This window comes from Daktulosphaira vitifoliae, unplaced genomic scaffold (genome assembly GCF_025091365.1).
Source record: "Daktulosphaira vitifoliae isolate Bord-2020 unplaced genomic scaffold, ASM2509136v1 Scaffold_2, whole genome shotgun sequence".
Taxonomy (NCBI): Eukaryota; Metazoa; Arthropoda; class Insecta; order Hemiptera; family Phylloxeridae; genus Daktulosphaira; species Daktulosphaira vitifoliae.
In genome coordinates this window covers 23,008,330-23,029,764 of record NW_026099573.1, presented here as the reverse complement: position 1 = coordinate 23,029,764, position 21,435 = coordinate 23,008,330, and the positions used below count along the sequence as shown (strand labels likewise).

At 24.6% G+C, this 21,435-nt stretch overlaps 2 protein-coding genes across 5 annotated transcripts in view; both read right to left on the bottom strand.

Moving 5' to 3' along the window:
- Nucleotides 1–231: 231 nt before the first annotated feature.
- LOC126899568 (E3 ubiquitin-protein ligase RMND5A-like) lies at nucleotides 232–13,658 on the bottom strand. Of its 3 annotated transcripts, none has more exons than XM_050674605.1 (11): nucleotides 13,523–13,658; nucleotides 13,259–13,421; nucleotides 11,071–11,207; nucleotides 10,852–10,989; nucleotides 10,042–10,179; nucleotides 4,920–5,096; nucleotides 3,519–3,651; nucleotides 963–1,128; nucleotides 786–888; nucleotides 573–727; nucleotides 232–505 (listed from the first exon to the last, which is right to left on the bottom strand). In XM_050674605.1, exons 2-11 carry the CDS (start codon nucleotides 13,407–13,409, stop codon nucleotides 442–444), a joined length of 1,362 nt encoding a protein of 453 aa, XP_050530562.1. In that variant the 5' UTR covers nucleotides 13,410–13,421; nucleotides 13,523–13,658; the 3' UTR covers nucleotides 232–441. The 3 variants fall into 3 exon arrangements, with proteins under 3 accessions (XP_050530562.1, XP_050530561.1, XP_050530563.1); XM_050674604.1 differs by having other exon boundaries at nucleotides 13,259–13,425; nucleotides 13,523–13,655; XM_050674606.1 differs by lacking the exon at nucleotides 4,920–5,096 and having other exon boundaries at nucleotides 234–505; nucleotides 13,259–13,641.
- Nucleotides 13,659–19,730: 6,072 nt separating this feature from the next.
- LOC126899571 (meiotic recombination protein SPO11) overlaps nucleotides 19,731–21,435 on the bottom strand; it is a 21,289-nt gene continuing 19,584 nt past the window's right edge. For both annotated transcript variants that reach the window (XM_050674609.1, XM_050674608.1), the window contains one exon: nucleotides 19,731–19,924. In XM_050674609.1, coding sequence (XP_050530566.1) covers nucleotides 19,805–19,924 — 120 coding nt within the window. In that variant the 3' untranslated portion in view covers nucleotides 19,731–19,804. The remainder of the gene's footprint in view (nucleotides 19,925–21,435) is intronic.

The window sequence follows — 21,435 nt, the reverse complement described above, 5'->3', positions numbered from 1 at the left end:
ACTGTTTATTTTCTATACCTACAGTTATTATATTTATATTATAAAGAATCTATTGCATTATGTATTCAGCATAAACTAAAAAATGTCTAAATTAAATTTATATAATTATATTTTAATACTGTATGTCTACTCAAAACTTAACAAACTTTTTTTAAGTTTACGTGAAAATTTCTATATATTGTATATATTTAAATACTTTCAAAAAATGTTGGAATAAAAATAAAAAATGCTCGTTTTCATTGATTTTTTGCTTATATATAATATTAATTCATTTTAATTACAAATATGACCTTATTTTTTAAACCACATGGGTGAACTTTATATTAAAATACTAATAGTCAGAAACAATGTTAATAATTTTATAATGATCACATTCTCTTGTACTATAAATCATAAAGTATCATTTTTCATTTGAGCAACAATGCTTAAATAACATTTATTTTAAAAACATATTAATTTGGCTTCAGATGGATTTTGTTCCATAGGACAATAAGGACATTTTAATCTAAAAAAATCACAATGTTTTTAGTGAATTTTGTTTATTAGTAATGTAATAAATAATCAATCTATACTTTGTAGAATTTCCTAATTTATGCAATGCATCTTTTGATATGACATGACCACAAATAAGTCTCATTGGTGGATTATTATCAGAACTTTGTTGCCTAAGAATAGGACATGCAAACATTGAGTGATATCTATGCTCAGAGTCTAAATCAATTTCAATCTAGAAAAAAAAAATGAATTCTTAATACAAATTACTGTAAATTACAATAAATACTTACTGGTAACTCATCTTTTCCACTCCAAATACCTGTTACTTGTCGTTGTTGCATTACTTGTTTTATGTTCAGAAGAGCAGGCAATGCCATACATCCAGCATTTATGCTATTAAAAAAAATATCATCAGCATATTTACTCAGAATTTATTTTCAGTTTATTCTATTTTAGTTTAATATTACCTGACATTAAGTAAACTTTCAACACTTAAGCCAAGTAACATACAAGCATCTCTAGTAAATAATTCATTTACTTCAGTCCACATATTATTTTGTATCATGAATGAATATGGTGACTGATTAATTCCTTGAGGTACAAATAAAAGCATACCCATCATTTGTTGAATATCTAAAAATACAAAATATATTTGAATAGAACAATGTTTTTTATATTAAACTGGATTCTAATAAAATATTATTAGATATTGAAACGTAAATATTCAATGATGTCAAACCTATAACTTTGATTATTTTACCTATAATTAAAATTTGTTTTGTTCATAACTAAAAATGATTATAGAAAACTTATATATAAATAACGCACTGTTAAAAAAAAAAAAATGTAAGAATATTTTTTTGATGGACCCAAAGTAGCCCAATTTTTTTTTCACTTTAAAAATATAAAAAATGTTTCACATTTTTTGAGGAATTTTATTCTGTAATATGGCGAATAGAATAGTTGCAAATAAGCTCTAGTGTCGAGCCATACCTGCCACTATAATAAGATGGGTGACCTACGGTAATTTTTATAGTAGCAAAAATTAACATCCCTCAGTGAAGTAGTTAATGTGAAACTACTACATTTAACTTTCTATCTAGTATATACAAGTTCAACTGTAGTAAGTTAGTGTCAAACCAACATTCTTGTTAAAACTGAAAAAATAGGAATTCAGGAAGATAAGTCTACCCACTCCTCATGGATATGCCAAAACCATAACATTTCATAAAGTGAAATGTGCATTATTATTTGCCAAGAAGACTTAATTCATTTAGTTCGATGTATGATATACATTTATATACAGTCCACGACAAAAAGATAAAGGCACAACATTTAATCAAATAAAATTCTATATTTATACATATATGGATTCTATGTACTACCAAACTTCAGGTTATACCCAAATGATAGCAATCTTATCTTATTTCTTGATCATAAATNTCAAATGATAGCAAACTTATCTTATTTCTTGATCATAAATTAATAAATGAAGTCTTATCGATGAATTTATTAGATTTTGTTGCGACAAAATTATAAAGGCAAATATTTATATATAAACAAACTATTTTATATTACAAAATTTATTACATTTATTAATTTTCTTATTGTATTAATATTTAGTTGAACCTCCATTAGCACGAATAGTTGCAAAAATTCCATTTGGAATGGTGTCATAAAGTTTTTTTATGATGTTTTGGGAAATTAGTGTCCAAGCATCTAAAAAATTGATTTTTCTAACTTACGAACTGATGAATATTGTTTGGCATCTTTATAAACTTCATTGGCGAGTAGCCCCCAAACATTTTCAATTATATTTAGATCTGGAGATCGTGCAGGCCAATCTAATATTGGTATAGAATTTGTTTCAAACCATAATTTTATGATTCGAGCAGTATGAATTGGCGCATTATCCTGCTGAAATATAAAATTTCTTCCGCCTATTTTCTGAAAACATGACTTTTGGGTGTTAAGGAGATCTTTATACTTCAAAACATTTATTCTACCATCTAAAAAAACAACTTCACTTCGTCCTTTATAATCAATTGCACACCAAATCATTGCAGATTCTCCTCCCATTTGACGTTTTGACATTATAGTTCATCTTTTCTTAAATCATGATAGTAATACAAAAATCCATCAGGTCCATCCAAGTTAAATTTTTTTTCATCTGATAAAATTACTTTTCTCCATCTTTTTGACCAATTCATTTTGTTTCTTGAAAAGTCTAATCTTACTTGTTCATTACGTTCATTTAATGGTGGTTTTCGTAATAGTTTTTTTCGGATGAGTGTCGGTGTGCTTTTTAATAGCCTTTGTACGTTACGAATACCAGTTTTCACACTACATTGATTGAGAATACCACGTGCAGACAAAGCAGAATTCGATGCAACTCTTAAAATTGCTCTTTTTTCACGATCAGTTAATACTTGCGGTCGACCTGTAGACTTCTTGGAATTATAGTTTTGGCTAAGTTTTACAAAATTATCTATCATTGTAGAACTCCTTTTCAATCTACGCGATATTTCCCGATTTGAAAGACCGCATTCCTTATATGCCATAATTTTCCCTCGTTCTTCCATAGATAGTGGTTTTGCATTTCCCATAATAAATTACATAAATAATAAAAATACTACAAAAATTATGTTAATACAGTATATAAATTTAGGTTGTATTACGTATATTACAAGTATTATATAAAGATAATTTAATCATACTATTACTATATACGCAACGAAACTGACTGCCTTTATAATTTTGTCGCAACAAAATCTAATAAATTCATCGATAAGACTTCACTTATTAATTTATGATCAAGAAATAATATAAGATTGCTATCATTTGGGTATAACCTGAAGTTTGGTAGTACATAGAATCCATATATGTATAAATATAGAATTTTATTTGATTAAATGTTGTGCCTTTATCTTTTTGTCGTGGACTGTATATATATATTTATTATATTAAAAATTAAACAAATCCAAGCTAAAAATGAGTTTTAAATCAATTGAAAAATCATATACCTTTTTCATGTTTATCAATAAATTGACCAAAATTTGCTCGAGCATATGCAACAGCTTTTGTTTGATAATCAACTCCTTTTTGAACAAGTGTCAGAAAAGCAAGCTGATGAAGTTTAAATTCAAGTGAAGAACTCTGGAATAAAAAATATTTAATTACAAATTTTTAGTAATAGATGTTTATAAATAATTATTTTATTAAATCTTAAAAAAATATTTTATAAAATTATCAACAGTGTACTTCTATTTTAATTTTACAAATAAATTGAAATTTATATATTTATTTATTAAGTAGAAATTACACCATAAAAAGAATTTATAACAAATATTATTTAAGAAATTTTTCAATCTATTAAAAGAAAATCTTAAAATTTTAGTCATTAAATTTTATATACTTTAATAAGTATTCTTTTAAGAATAATAAACAATTATTATTATTAAGAAAATAAAAGTAAAAATCAGTTTTACTAACGTAAAACATTTTGTTATATAACGTTTGCACCTTAAAATATTTATTTATTAAAAATCCAGACTGACCAATTAAAAATTGACAAAACAATTACTTTAAGATCAAATGATAACATTATTTTCCATAATATTAAGAAGTGCCTGTACCGTAAATTGAATCTCATTTTTTTTTTAATTATTAATTTTAACAAGTTGAAAAATAAATTTTATTGCTGAATAATTAAGATTATTATTTTGTTTTATAAATAAAATATTCAGATAATTGGATGGAAATAAATAATGTATTTTTGATAATTACAACAAGTTATCATTAACAATATTAATTAATAATTGATTGAATAATAATAATAATGATAACTTGTGGATACTTAAATTTATTAATTTGATATACACAAAAATGTTTTTATAAAAAGCATATGCACATTAAATAAATAAAATATTGGCATTTCTTTTTTTTTTTTTTTTTTTAATATAGCATTCATTTAATGCTAAAGCATTTTATACATGCACAAACACCCAATTTTTCATTTATTTATAGAATGAAAATTGAACACATTTTTTCAAGTAAATTAAAAAAAAAACAAATGCATCATACACAGAAACATAAAATATTTACATATATCCAATACTGTTAAAGTGATTAATTTATAATTAAACAAATTATTTATATCAAATAAATAAGAAACCTTTATTCAGTAACCTTAATTACAGTACATACCTAACATGCACATTTTCAATTGTGCATTATAAAACAATTATTATTAAGTTTTAATTATCATTTCCTATGTAAAAAAATTGTTCTAGGGAATCATAATATCATAACCTGCTGTATAGAATAAATAATATACCGCATGAGTCAAGGTCATCAAAATATATAATATAAAAATGTACTTTGCTGCCAGCATGAAAGATTCTTTCCAGTCTTTAAGGACCTACCTTATAAAACTGTTGTAATATTTTTCTGGCCAATTCAATTCTCTTGACTTTTTTCGTCTTCGGTCTCGGTTTCATTATGCCACCATTAAACTTGGTCCGTTTTGCATGATAAGGGATCCGAATAGGCAAATGAGAAGTAGACGAAACCCTCCTAACCAAGGGGTATGGAGGATACATCTATTTCGAATGTAGAAAAAATAAGTTTAGGTATTGGTAAAAGTTAACTAACAAAGAAAAATTTTATTAACTAAAAGAAAACTGCAAATTAATAGAGTAACCCCATTTTTTTTTTTTATTAAAATTTAAAATATATTTTAAAAATGTATTAAGTAGCAAAGAAATATAATTTTGCTGTAAAATTATAATATTCATGTTTTACCTTAAGTGTAAAAGTAATTATCATATTATTCACCCTATCTTTCAACTAATAAGGTTTTACACTAGTTTTCTATTTTTTTTTTTAATTTAGTTAATTTTTACAATCAACTAGACTTTTTTTTTATGACAAACTACATGGTGAAAAAGATGTGCTATTTATTTCAATTAAAATTACCATACATTTACTCTTTATATATGAATAACACAGCTTAGTATCAGTTTCTTATCTGTAATACTACAACCCCCATTTAACTAAAAATAATACCAGTAAAGTATGTACAATAAAATATAGTTATTACTCAGATTATATGATATATTAATCAATAAACATTTATTTTATTAAACAAATTTTAAGATATTTAGAATTTAAAATATTAAATTACAATATATATCTTTAAAATAGAATTAAAAAATATAATAACTTTCTATATCATAAAAGATTCCACACCTACCTTTTTTTAACTTTCAAAACATAAACAACTGAATTGTCTTTTATAAGTTTAAGCTTTTGGTTAATGTTAAAAATATATTTAATTGGTTTTATTGTATTTAATTAAAAATATGTTACAACAAATATTATCCAAATTAATTAATTATATTTTATTAAAAATATTTTGATGTCTACCTTAAAATAATACTATTTAGTAATGTTTCAATAAATAATTGAGTGTTGTGCAATGTATTTTTTTAGTTTTTAATGAGTTTTTTGTAAATAGGAAAAAATGTCTGTATATTTCTATGAAATTTCTATATAAGAAAAATTTTATTAAATAAATTATAATGAGCTACACATTAAGAATTTTTATATAAATTCTAGTAGAATATAATCAATTAAAATTTATCATTTAATATGTAAAAATTTATAAATTTATTATTAATTTTGTGCTATTATAAGAGTTATTCTACTTATAATCAACATGGCTTTTAATCTTGCATTTTTAAATTTTGTTTAATTTATTTATTGTTGTTGTTGCTTTAGACACAAGAGTATGATAAAAATTGAAAAAAAAAAAATGTTTTCTGGTCGACCAGTTTCATAGCTATTACACTGTAAAGAGAGCATAGGAAAAACTATATGGTAACTATTAAAAATGAGTTAAGAAAGCTTAGTTTTCACTGTTATCTTTATAATTATATCTATTTTCCGAAAAATAAAAAAAAAGCCTTTTAAATTATTTAATTTTATAAAACTTTGAACTTTTATAATAAAAAAAATCGCCATAATTTAAATTTTTTAAAAAATACCACATTTTGGAATACACACAATAAATAATTGACCAAATTTTTGAGATAGTGTTTTAATAACAAAAGAGATATTTTTATTTAAAGTAAAGAAAGTAGTATATTAAAAAAAAAAAAATATATATATATATATAATTTTTATTACATTTTCAACTTTATTTACATTTAATTGAAATAATTCTATTTATTCGAAACATAATTTGAAAGTAGAAAAACTATACACTAGTAAAAAGAACTATAAAGAATTGCAATAATATTTATATAAATAATCAATATTTTATTTCATAATTTTTTTGAATTGTTGATGTTTTAACTGAATTTTCAACTTTATTTGTTTTACCAGCGAATTTTAATAATTTTTTTTTTAATTCTTATTACTCTTATAAAAAAAAATATTACTGTCAGAAAAAAGTTAACAACAGATTTAATTGAACATAAGAATAATTTGTATGAATAATATAATTTTTCACTATGATTCTATTGAGCAATTGGCTAACAAAATAGATAGTTATTTTATTGGCACTGTTAATGATGATTTTGGATGATTTGTCAAGACCTTGGCCATAACTATAATTATTAGTTTTTAAATTTATACACCATCTTTAACTACATATGACAATCAAATTGTGAAAATTTGGTGATGATTAAATAATTTCAGACATATCCAATTATCATTTTTTATAGGAATATATAATCCAATTAATTTTACACTAAAGTATTAGCATATTAAAAAGCTACTACTGAATGCTTTGCGGAACAGCAAATCATCTACACACAGATTAATTTGGAAAATAGTTAATATTTTGACCTAAATGGATTTTTTGTAAACTTATTGTAATTTAACTAATTTTTTAAAATCTTTACTTAAAAATTATATATTCTTTGATTTAAATTTTCTTAACAATAAGTTAAATTATGTGTCATACAAAAATTAAACAATCTATACAAAATTCTGATAATGCTCTTAAATAACTTGAATGTAACATAATGATATTGGGTTAGATAAAGATTTTTTTTTAAATCGTGTACTCAAGTGAGGTACATTATGACAAGATAAATAAAATTATAAATAATCTTAAGCAGAACTTATATATTCATACATTAAAAAACACATAATTAAGCATGCAAATATGCATTAAAAACTAGCAAAATATCTACCTAATATTCACAAAGTTTTTAAAAATACATTAAAAATAAAAAAACATCCCCTTAAAATAAGTATCAAGAAATTTCAAAAATATACATATTGATCACTAACAGCAAGTTTTAAAAAAGTTATGAAATACGCATTAAAAATTAAAAATCATGCATGTATCTGGGTCCTGGTTAAGATTTTTAGAAAAATAATGTTCAATAAGTATTTAAAGTCGTTTTACTATTAAAATATCTATGTTATCTTAAATAAATATATTTCAATATTTAAAACCTTTAAAATTTAAAAATAATAATTGTAGTATTGATAAGCAATATCAGAATGAATTTAAAAAAAGCATGCAAAAAGAATAGTGATATCATTTGTATATAAATTAAGAAGAAACACTTTTCAAATATTAAAATAAAGCAACATATTCATAACTTGACACTAAACCTTTTAAACAAAAAGTTTAGCTAAATCATTCAATAATTTATTCATGTATATTTATATATGATTAGTATTTAAATAACACATATATCGTACTGTCAATACTTTAGTGTAGTAAAATTTCTCAATTTTAAGTTATACATGATTTCTTATGGTAAAAATATGCCCTTTACAATAAAATAATGTATTATGTCATATCTAAAAATTGAATTCTAAATACTATTACCCATAACAGGAAATGATACGTAATTCATTTTATGTATTAGTATTTTATTTTGAGTTAATATGATAGTCATGTTTGGAATTGCTACACTTGAGTATTCACAAAGGGATATAACAATTATTTACATAAAAAAAAGAACTCAAGTATAATAATAATGTACTAAAAATAAGATAATATTCATATAAATTAATCTAAAAAAAACTAGTTAATATTTTTTACTAAAGGTTCTTATGGTCTTGCAACTCAAATCTCCTACTAATAGCCATATCAAACCTTAATAAGTACAAGGCTAAATGATCTAATTACTAGAAAATAATGTGTAAATCATTAGATTAGTTACAGTAAAAATTTTGTAATAAGACAATTAATATAAGTATACATGGAATGTATTGAGAGCATTATCACCTTTAACATAAATTCTATTCTGAAATTTTACCAAAACTAAAATATATTTTGTAATAATAATGCACCAAATTTGATTTAAAAGAAAGTATTTTAAACCACTCTAATGATAACCTAATTTTAAATTCAGTTATTAATTGAATTTTTCAAATTAAGTCCCAGCAACAAGGGCTGCTATAGAAAATAATTACAGTCTAATTATTATTAAAATTTACATTTAAATTTAATTTTAATAATTTTTTTTAAACCACAAGCTGTAAGAAATGAGTTAAAAAAATCACTTTTTCTTTTAAATTCAAAGCAAACAAATTTTATACACAAATGCACAAATTATAAATATAATATATGAAGACCTTTTTTTCAAAACTAATTATTTACCAAATAATTTAAATCAATCTTATAATTTTAAAGTTTTATCGTAATATATAGAGTAATTGGTTTATAATAAACCACTTGAATACTCGCAAAATAAATACAATATTGAAAAATAATTTGGTATTTTTAAGTTACATATATATTTTGATTTGTCAACTATTAATTACTTTTTAGAATCATCCCTTATAAATTATAGATGTGACAACTTTATTATCTTAAATGGCAACATACATAATTAACTAGGTTATTTAATAGATAATTATCTATGTAAATGACAGTTAGATAATATTTGGACTATTTTGGGGGTTATTAGCATTTGAAATATAGACTGAAGGTAAAACATAGTTGCAGCTATTTTTATCATTAGACATTTCTCCACTACATTCCTCCTCTTTCCAGATATAAAAATGAGAATAACTATCAAAATACTGGTCCAAAAGTTGTTATTAACCATTTAATTTTTTATAAGCTAGTTAAATATGTAATTAAAATTACTATTTTTATATAAATTTAATTGTAATTAATATTAGTGATAAGTGATTAATTTTTAACATATAAATATATAAGTTACCATTAAAAAAAAACGTTATCACCTCTTTAAGTAAGAAATAATTCAAGAAAAATATGTATCTAAAAAAAAACTATAACATTTTTTTTCAATATTGTATGTAATTTTGCGAGTTATCAAATGGTTTAAGATAAAAAAAATCACTGTATAAAGCCTTGAAAATAATTTCAATAACTTATTATTTATCTACTAAATATGTAATTAACATATAGATTTATTTCTAAAACTTATTGTCTTTTATCAAAATTGGTAAGTAAGATTCTAGTTTTTGGCAAATAATTTTGTTTACAGATAAGATTTATATATATATATATCTAAACTGACAAAATAGTTAAAATAAGACATTTTTTACCTGCATCTCTAGTTGAGAACGATTTTCTTGAGCCCATTCTAATGCCGGAATAATATCTTTTTTTTTAAGCGACTCCAATATGTGATTTAACTTAGCAAATGGTTCTCTTTGTCCACATTCAACTTTTATACCAGCTTCCTTTAAATTAATATAATGCAAGTGGGTTTTAATTTTTTAACCTTACACTTAAATGACTAAAAATTCATTTTAATTTGTAAACTATATTATTCCTCTCTTAGGCGATGGACTAACCACCTGTTCCAAGAGATCCATGGTTAAGAAATCTCCTTTTAAAAAGAGACCTCTGTGGTGGTTCTTAATAGGCTGCAAAACACTAAAAACTAAATAAAAAACTTTTCTTTAAAAGAATGAATGAATTAAAATAATAAATTTGAAAAGAAATATCATACATATTCTATGAAAAAATAAATAAAATATATATAATTGAACTTGTTCTCTTGCAAAAGTATTTTTTGAGATAAACTCCGGATCAAAGAAGGTATTTGACAAGGGATTTCAAATACAAAGTAATTTATGAAAATATTCAGTAGAACTAAGTAATACATAGAACTTGAAAATACAATAAATTGTTAAAATTCTGTTTAATTTTTGCAATTGTAAATAATAGAAAATATTTACAGTCAAAACTAGAAAATAAATAAACAAATTTCTAAGATTTTTTGAGAAAGGATATTTTTAGTTTTTCTTTGATATAACTTCAAACAGAACATTTAAGAAATAATAATGTTTAATAAATAAATATAAAATATTTTATGCTTATTTATCTTTTAATTTATATGAATAACTAACTTTTGATAGTTCATCAGCAATATCCCACATTCCTTGCCTATAAAAATGTTGACTTATGATATGATTAACTAAATCAGTCTTTTTTTGACTGGAAAAAACATCTTCTCTGCTGGTTGCAGCAAAATCTGATATGAAGTTCTTAAAAAATGTGTGAATAATAATTTTTAAAATTATAATACACATTATTAAAAAACTCTAACAATCAAAATTTATAATTACTCGATCAATTGCTTTTCCTACTTTTGACACAGTACTATGTAATTCTCTATGTTCTGTTGCTAATTTTTGTGTTTCTTTTTTAGATTTATCAATGTATCCTTTTAAAAGTACAAGTTTTGATTGATTAGATTTTAATTCTATAACACAAAATATTAAATTAATAAAAAAAAAATTGTACAATTTCATTTAAAGAAAAAATGACTATAGAATATCAATAAAAGTATTGGGGTCATCATTTTCTCAATAAATATTTTTAAAGAAAGCTAGTAACATAGGGCTACCAGATGTTCAAAGTGAAAAATACGGACATATCAAAACCTACCCCCCCCCCCCCCNTAACATAGGGCTACCAGATGTTCAAAGTGAAAAATACGGACATATCAAAACCTACCCCCCCCCCTATTGATAATTGGAAAATAAAAAATTTTTTTTTTAATTTTCAAAAAGTAGAGAAATAATCAAATTTAAAAAAATATTTTAATTTGTTTGCGTGATAGGTGATGCGCATTTATGAAAATTAATGAGAATCGATAAAAATTAATTGTTATCAATAGGAATCGATGATCGATAATCTAGATTGACATTTTACTTGATTTTACGACTTACGAATAACTTATTTTATCAATTTTCAATAAATTATAAGTCACATACATATTCATTCTGCAATTGGTTTTATTGTCTGAATAATTATATTATAATGAACATCTCAAGTATTCGCAATACAACTGCATGCTTACACAGTAGTTATATTAAAAGCTAGTTATTCCAGTGCCGTATGATGGCATGGTTGATCACTACTCAAACTTATAGTCTGCCTGATTCTGCCCATTTTTACATATATTTTCTCTCTCTTTCTCGCCTCTCAGAGCAAAATAAGAGAGAATGTGACAGAATTCTCCAATTACTCGCCACTTCACGTAATTTTTTCATGCACTTAACTTTTTGATCTTTTCATGAAAAATATAGACTTGTCCGTATAAATACGGACGTCTGATAGCCCTATAGTACAATATCTGAATACTTTAATTTGATGTTGTAAAAAAGTAATTTTATTAACTAATATGATTGAGAAATTATAGAATTAAGCAAATTCACAATAATAAATAGTATTTAAACTTTGGTTATCAATTACATGTAAAAAAAAGTATTTAATAATGCAATCACTCATAAGGAATTTAAAAAATTTCAATTAAAATCTCTTATTTCCCAATATTTCTCAAGTTTTCAAAAGTATTTAAAAACACTGTGCCTTTTTTATATTTGTAGTAACCATACCAAATTTCATATATAATCATAACTTGGAACTTTGTTAAGAAAGTATTTATACATAAGTAATATATTTATATTATTGTTCAATACAAATTGTTTTCAGAAAATTTTGCATCTTTTGAACATATATTATGTGTTTTATCATATCCTATCATAAAAAATTTATAAAAACAATTGTCCTAACAACTTCTTGTCTTCTATAAGTTAACACATCTCTAACCAAGATCAGTATAATCAAACTTTTTATCTATTCCAGTGATGATATCACACTATTATAATATAATAAAATCAATCCATAAATCCCTACTAAAAATTAAATACGATCTACAGATTTGCATTTAATTTTTTATTCTTTATGATAAAATGAACTTTTCTAAATAATTTATCATCTATCACAACTATCAGGGCTTAAATCTGCCTAATGATTTGAACAATTTTTTTACTGGTCTTCAATCTGATGGAACTTCATTACAGCTGAAAAAGGCCGTACAGGGGCAGGGTATATGTCATTGTTAAAGTTTTTATAAAACCCATCCAGAAATCAACAATGTAGTTGAATCAATGCTAAGGCAGACCATTGATTGAAGTAAACCCAGCTTCTCAACATAGGAATTCTTTTAATAATGTATACTAAATATTAGTCATTAAAGGGACAAGTATCTTATTAGTAGCCTCTCTATATACTATTATATAAAAGATTTAAGGAGCAAATTTTTTTGCTTTAGTTATTATTAAAAACTTATTTTACCTACTTGAATTTTTTAAATTAAATAACTTTTTTAAGTTTTTATTTTTTTAATTTAGAAAAAAAATTGTGTTTACATATATAGAATGAAAGACACAAAAATTATAAATACTAAATTTTATATGACAGTCTATTAATTTCTTTTCAACAGATAAGTATGAAAAATAAAATTACCATCATCAGTGTTACAAGAGAGCAAATCATTCCTTACACTCTCCAAGTTTTCTATGAGCTGTTGTAAAACTTTATCTACATGTTGACGAATTTGCCCAAATTTTGACAATACTTTATCAACTTCTCGATCAACGGCTAAACATGCATCCATCACTCTGTAACTCTTTCTTAAAGAAAAACAAACAACAATTTAACAATAAAAAATACTCGAGTACATATATATATATTAAAATCGAGATGAAAAGAATTATTTAATCGACATACACACACACATTAATTTTGACATTATTAATTACGATTTTTTTTTTATGCCTCTTTCAAAAACAAAAGAAAACAATTCACAAAAAAACGATATATATAATCATTGGGTCATAGTCTGCACTATATCTAAATAGTTTATACTTATAGTAACATACGTACGCAATCACTACGCATTTCAGTCATGAAATGATAACACAATATTCAACTGTTCGACATGATAAGAACTATCGATAGATCATCTATTAAAAATCTGAAAAATCATCAAATAATTTTAATAGGCTAATGTGTAATAAATTTATATAAACTCCTTAGTGTGTTTTTAAAAATCTTGTGTTGTTTTAGAAAATATAATCTATGCTCAAATAAAAGATAATTGATGTCAAATCATTGAAAAAATCAACTTATTTTTATACACTTTTGTATGTATTAAACAAAATAAAATATAAAAGAAAAAAAGGCAGAGTGTTCGAAAAATAAGAAAACAGATAAATTGTTACACAAATGTGAATAGAACCCGTTTCCTTATATACTGAACATAAACCCTTCTATAATTAGGAGTTTAATGTGTGTAGAACAATCTAGCATTATTAATTTGAATTGAACGTTAAAAAAAAACCCAGCACAGTATCAAATTTATAAAAAATTTATAAAAAATTTCAAGTATTAAAAATTAGCCCTTTTTTAAATCTGTGATTTTTTGAAACTTTACTCATTTACGGGAACGAGGGAAATTTTTTTAATTTTTGAGGGTAATGTCTACGACTAGATACGATTTGTGATCGTTTGAAGTATCGTCGAAAGAAATCGGTTTGGTAAGAGCTGAGAAAAAGTGGTAACAGACACAAAAAAAAAACATCATAGTAATTTAATACTTTCCCATCAACTTTCATCGAAGCTAAAAAAGTACCTTACCTTCTTTAAAATTCTTGTTTATTACGTAGTTTTAAATTGATGTATGTCGTTTATAGTATACGCATTTATAAAATTTTCTTTATGGAAATTATGTCTGTTTTAACTTATTTATTTTATATTTTCTTATAATATTTAATTTTCACTAATAATACACCTAAGAAGTTCCCTATTGTCGATAATGATATTCTTATTCACTCTGAACTTGCAAAAAAAATATAAGAATATGATCAAAATATGGTAATTAACAAGAAGATTGTAATTACTCAATGTTTCTTAGCGTAAAGACTTGGCTGGTATGCAATTCTCACTGAGAATATGTTAACTTTGTTAATGTATGTAAAAATGATTACAAAACACATCTTAATATCCTTTAAATTAATTGCTTACGTAGTACCAAAAAAGTAAGGCAAAGCCTTACTACTGAGGGCGTAAGAGTAAATTTATGAAAAATTTTGAAGGACTAAATTACCTATTTTTTCTTTTATAAAAGTATATGTAAAATGTTTTTAATTTTACATAAGCTATGGAATTTTTTTGAAAGGGGGCAAATCCCCTACCTATGTCTATGACTGATTTGACACACACATAGGAAATTTTTAATTGTTTTCTATTGTACTTACTTAGATACTTTAGATACTGGGGTAGATAAAAAAAAGTCGATCATCGAAATTTTAACGATAACTATTTATTCTTATTAAATATACTAAAATATTCAATTTTGGGTCAAATATTATAATGAATATTATCTTAATAATTTATTTTTACTGTAGATTACAAAATATCTAGTTTTAAAATTGTAATCCCAAAATTAACAGTGTGAATATCACAATTAAATGGTATATTACTAGTACGGCTCAAGTAGACCTACATTTTTTTATGCAAATTGGATAATATTTAGTTATATTATAAATTAAAATTAAAAATTATAAAGAAATTGTTCACTGATCTTAAAAACTTACACCTTTAAAGCGTAAATTAAAGCGTAAGCTAAACGTTAACTGTTAAAGTAGACGATATTCTTGAAAATATCAATAAATGTTGGTTAATCATTAAACACTTTTCAAATATATATATTTTTAAATTAATAATTCGTTTATTTAAATATAATACAATTAATAATATAAATAGGAAAATAATTCATTTTATTTTTTATAATATTAAAACTGACTATTGTAATGCTTTTTTAATAACTTTTAATAAATATTGCCTTAGGTTCTCGTCAATTATTAAGCAAGTATTACATTTAAACATTAAATCTACCCCTCTTTTTTCTGGATTATTTACCACAAATATCGGTTCAACTTTGGTTTTCGCTAAATTATGATTTAAATTTTTATGTCATTTGTTGGGATTATTGTATAAAAAGATATCATTTATTTTTCAGTGTTTTCCGTGACAAATTGATTTATACCCTTCAATATCCTTTACTGTTAAAAAATGTATAAAAATATTATCAAATTTAGTATAATGTCAATATAATATCTGTCAGTTATTAACAGCAAAACTTTGTAAAGTCACAGGTTTACATGATTTAATAGTAATATATTGAACATTTTATAGTTTTATTAAAGTAATTTTTAACCATTATTTTATTTTCCTGAGTTATTATATATTAGTTAAATATTTAATTACACAAGATATTATATTAGTGTGTAATAAAATTAATTTCTAATATAATTATTTAAATATAATAAAATTGTTTAAAGCTAAAATTGTTCGGTAAGAGCTGAGAAAAAGTGGCAATACCCACAAAAAAATATATCATAATAAAATATATACTTGCTCAGCATTGCATCGAAGCTAAAAGTTGTTTTAACATACAATGGGATTTTTTATGTAATTAAACTTTGAATATTAAAAAATTCTACTTTGATTACTATTATAATAAATTCATAGGTATTAGGTAATTCTACCAGGGACGTAGAAATTCTATGTAGGGTGAAGCAACTTTTTTTACTGTGGTAATAATTAGATCTATTGAAACCTGAATAAAAAAAATCTTGAATTTTAATGTTAAACATAAAGGTAATTAAACGAGATTTTAATCAAATAAAAATCCAACCCAGCACAGGGAGTGGCGGCACAGTGGTGACGTGACATAGTTGGAAATTGAAAAAATTTCGAAAATTAGAGATTTTTAAATTTGTAATTTTTTTGGAGGTTTCCCCCATTTATGGGGAACGAGGGAAATTTTTTTTCAGTTTTTGAGGGTAATGTCTTCGACTAGATACGATTTGTGATCTGTTCGGTGAGAGCTTAGAAAAAGTGGTAACAGACTAACACAAAAAAAAATAACCAGAATACCTTCTCAGCTTCTCATCGAAGCTAAAATAATAAATGGGTTTATTTTATAATTATTTAAAGTTAAAAATGTTTCATTAATAAATATATTAAATATCTAACTAGCTAAAATATAGTATCGGATAAGAAAAACGGTACCACAGTGGGGCCGCGGCACAGTATGGACGTGGAATAGTTGGGACAAGTATAGATGATATCTGACAGTTATTAAAATCACTGTCATAAGAAACGCTTCAATGCAAATCTTTAGATAGTGTTTAATTCTAAGAAATTGGTAGATAGTTACAAAGCAACATCAACTTCTATTTCCTTAATTATCTTATATATATAAAATCTAATGTCAGATTTTTGTNATCCTATAATTAGTAGTTTTTAGATTTAAAAATATAATTTATGAATAAATATCTATTACCTTATTTTTCCTCGCCTTAATCCCAATTACTTGTGGTCGGCCACTCTTATCTAAAACTCCTATTAGAAACGATCTCCCACATCCTCTACACTCATATCAGATGTCCTCATATCGCATTCAATAACATCTCTCCATCTCTTTTGGTCTTCTTCTACCTCTTCTTCCTTCAACATTCATTTTCATAATTATTCTCAGTTTCCATTCTTCTCTTCTCATAACATGACCAAACCATCTAAGTCTATTTTCTCTCATCTTATCCATGATTGACGCTACACTTGTACTCCCTCTTATATGCACATTTCTTATCTTATCTTCTCTAGTCACTCCATTCATCCATTTATCCAAATATCAGCACCACAATACATTCCTCCATTCATTTGCAATTTTCCTTTCTAAAAAGATTTTATTTAAAAGTTCCTTCAACCATCTTTTGCCAACACCGCCTAATATTTTCCATACATCTACTGGCACTTCACCTGGTCCTACTGCTTTATTCTTTTTCATTGATGCCACAGACTCCCATACCTCTTCCTCAATAAATAAATCTACCAGTCCTTCATTCCACAATATATCCTCTAATGCCTATTTTGGGTATTCCTCATTCAGTAATTTTTCAAAATACTCTTTCCACCTTTTTTTCACATCATCATCACTGGAGAGTACCTTATTATCAACACCTTATATAATGATAATACTTAGCTTAATAATTTACCTTTCAGCCTCATTGGAATTCTTTTATCGCATAAGACACCAGATGCTTTTCTCCACTTCAACCACCCGCACTTAATCCTGTGTCTTACATCCTTGTCAATACCACCTCTCTTTTGCACAACTGATCCTAAATACTTGAAACATTCCACCTCTCGAAACGCGTCCTCACCTATTGTCACTGATCTCCTTATTTCATCTACCTCGTGTTCTTCTTTACCAAACTCGTACTCTATATACTCTGTCTTACTGTTACTTATTCTTAAACCCTTTTTTTCAAGAGCTGATCTCCAAACCTCTAGCCTTTGATTAATTTCCTCCTATTAACACTATATCATCATCACTGGAAAGTACCTTATTATCAACACCTTTTATACACCTTATATAATGATAATCTTTAGACCTTTTCTCTCATATCTTTGCAAGTCTATAGATTTCTTTCTCACCTTCATTTGTTCCTAGCCTATCATACAATTCATCATAACTCTTATACTTCGCCTTACTTACTGCACACTTGACTTCTTTTCACGAACGTTTATACTCCATCCAGTCTTCTCTCCTTTTGCTCTTCTGCCATACCTTGAATTGCTTTTTCTTACTTTCTATGATTTTTTGAATGTCCTCATCCCACCACCAGGTTTCCTTGTTTCCTGGCATTCTACTCCTACTCTCACCAACAATCCCCTTTGCAATATTTTTTAAACAACTAGCAAATCTATTCCACACATCATTTATGTCTCCTTTGGCATTCCACACCGTTTTCTCTTTTACCGTCTTTAAAAATATATATAAAAGTTTCAATTTTTCCGGAACACTTACAAAAATTAATTTTTTGTGAAAAAGTTATCACTTTGTATACCTCCCTGTGGGCAGGTAAAGGGTCCGATTTAAAAAAAATATAATACCAAATAATAGTTAAATACCTAATATATTTATTTAAAAGAAAATGTTTCTATTCATCTATTACAAAAATTAAATGGGTAATGTCTTCTACTAAATACGATTTGTGATCTTTTAATGTGTTGTTGAAAGAAATCGGTTCCGTGATAGCTGAGAAAAAGTGGTAACAGACACAAAAAAAAACACATCATAATAAAATTAATACTTTCTCAGCTTCGCACCAAAGTTAAAAATTAACGTAAAATTTAAAAATAAATGATTATTTTATTAGAACTGAAAAAATAAAAAATATTATAATATTTACTCAATAATTTATTAGTTGTATTTTGAAATACCACAGTAATTTTTGCTTATTGAAAAAGACAATTGGAAGGAAATAGAGAACGGAAATTGCAACCTTATTTTTGACCAATGACGTATTTTGTAAAGAAAAAATTAGCAAGAAATTAACATAATAAAGATAGCTTTAAAATAGTTCTGGTACATCAACGGAGGTTATGAGAACAAAAGAAACTTTTGCTTTAACTTTTTGAAATATAACAATGAAATGATTGTTGAGGTGAAGGATTCCAAAGATAAAATATTAATATCTCCGATATATACAAACTTATCATAAAGGAAAGTTTTAAAAATATCAAGACAATAAATAATTTTGGCATCTAAACTTGCACACGGGTTTCTTACGCAATGCGGGAACATTTAATGTCTTTAACATTCAGTATGTTTTACTAACAATACTCACTAGTTAAATGAAAAACAAATTTTATCCAACCACCTATAAAATATCGAATATAATTTGACATTATTATTTGAAGAGTAAAAAAAATTGAATTATTTATAATATAAAAGACAACTAGAGTTTTTATAATTAATTGTTAACATTTTAAATCACCATATATGTTATAAAATCATAGAAATTTTTTGAGTAGCTTCAAAATCTTACACCCTGGATGGGTTAATATTTTATACAGATAATTTATTTAAAATAAAAGTATTACTTAATTATAATATACAACACAACTAAATAAATAAAATTAAGAACATAATTAAAATTAATAATATTCCCGGTTGAATAACTTTTCTTTTATGTATACATTCGTAAGATATGTTGAAGTAAATTCAGTCAATGACTCAATTTCTGATTTTTTATTTAATTTTTTTAAGGCTAGAATCTAAATTAAATAGAAATATAATTAGATTAACATGAAAAAAGAATACTGGCATTAGAGGATTTTAGTGTGTTATGTATGTTAATCAAGTGAAGATATAGGCTTGAACTAAATTTTTGATGTTTCACTTATGTAATATACTTTTAACAAAATTATAGTATTTTTTTTTAATTTTAAAAAAAGTTTAACGTTAATATAGATTTCTCTAAACTTAATTTTTTAGTCTATCTTAAGGTAAACACAAATCAGGGTCGAGACATAGCGAACACCAAAGGGTCTATTTTTTGGACTAATTATTTGTAAACGTTAACACATTAAAATATTAGATTAATGCACAAATAGTTATGTAAAAAAAAAAAAATTTGTATCAATCTATTAATCTTATATTAATCATACTAAACCAATTTTTTTGAACAAATATTTTATGTATAATATTTATGTTAAAATAATTATAAAATAAATTATTATTAATATTATTAAAAAAAACCCAGCATAGGGGGTCGCGGCACAGTGGTGACGTGGCATAGTTGGATCAAGTATATTGATATCTGACAGTGATTAAAATCACTATAAAAAAAAACACTTCTATGCAAATCGTTAGATAGTGTTTAATTTAAAATTGGTGGATTATTCCAAAAGCTACACGATCTGCTATTTTCTTATTAATATACTGAATGAAAAAGGGGTTACTAAAAAATATTATTTCTCATAAAATAATTGTGTTGATCCATACATTTTTCAATAAGTTATAGTATTATAAAGTTAAAAATCTAAAAAATAAAATCAAGAAATTTCACATGAAAATATTCAGTAGCCATTTTAACCACGAAGACAAGTCCAGAGGTCAAATTTTTTTTTTTCATAATAAAGTATATAACATTATCTTTAAATTAAGATATATATAAAAATGTCAGACTTTCCGGAACATATTCAAAAGTCAAGTTGAAAAAGTTCTACTTTCTATATGCTTTTTAATGTTTTGAACACTCCCTGTATTAAGCGAAATGGTCCGATTTAAAAAACCCAGCACAGGGGGGTCGCAGCACAGTGGTGACGTGGTATAGATGGATCAAGTATAATGATATTTGACAGTGATTAAAATCACTATCAACAAAAAACGCTTCGATGCAAATCTTTAGATACTGTTTAATTTTAAAAATTGGTGGACAATTCCAAAAGCTACATGATCTGCTAGTTCATTATTAATATCCTAATTAAGATAAAGTATGTAGAATGAAAAAGGGATTATTAAAAAATATTATTTCTCATAAAAAAATAATGTTGATCCATACACTTTTCAATATGTCATAGCATTATAAAGTTAAAAATGTAAAAAATAAAATCGAGAATTTTCACACAATAATAGCATTCGGTAGCCATTTTCACCGTGAAGATAAAATAAAGTCCGAAATTTTTTTTTCGCATAATAAAGTAAATTACATTAGCTTTAATTTAATATATATATAAAAGTGTCAGACTTTCCGGAACACTTTCAAAATTTAAGTTGAAAAAGT

What these genes read in the sequence shown, in the direction of transcription:
- LOC126899568 (XM_050674605.1), bottom strand. Translation starts at nt 13,409, where the DNA reads ATGGATGCATGTTTAGCCGTTGATCGAGAAGTTGATAAAGTATTGTCA. An exon ending in CTCTTGTAACACTGATGATG is followed by an intron (nt 11,208 to 13,258) that starts GTAATTTTATTT and finishes TTTGTGTTATAG; the next exon opens with AATTAAAATCTAATCAATCA. An exon ending in GAAAGTTTACTTAATGTCAG is followed by an intron (nt 889 to 962) that starts GTAATATTAAAC and finishes TTTTTTTAATAG; the next exon opens with CATAAATGCTGGATGTATGG.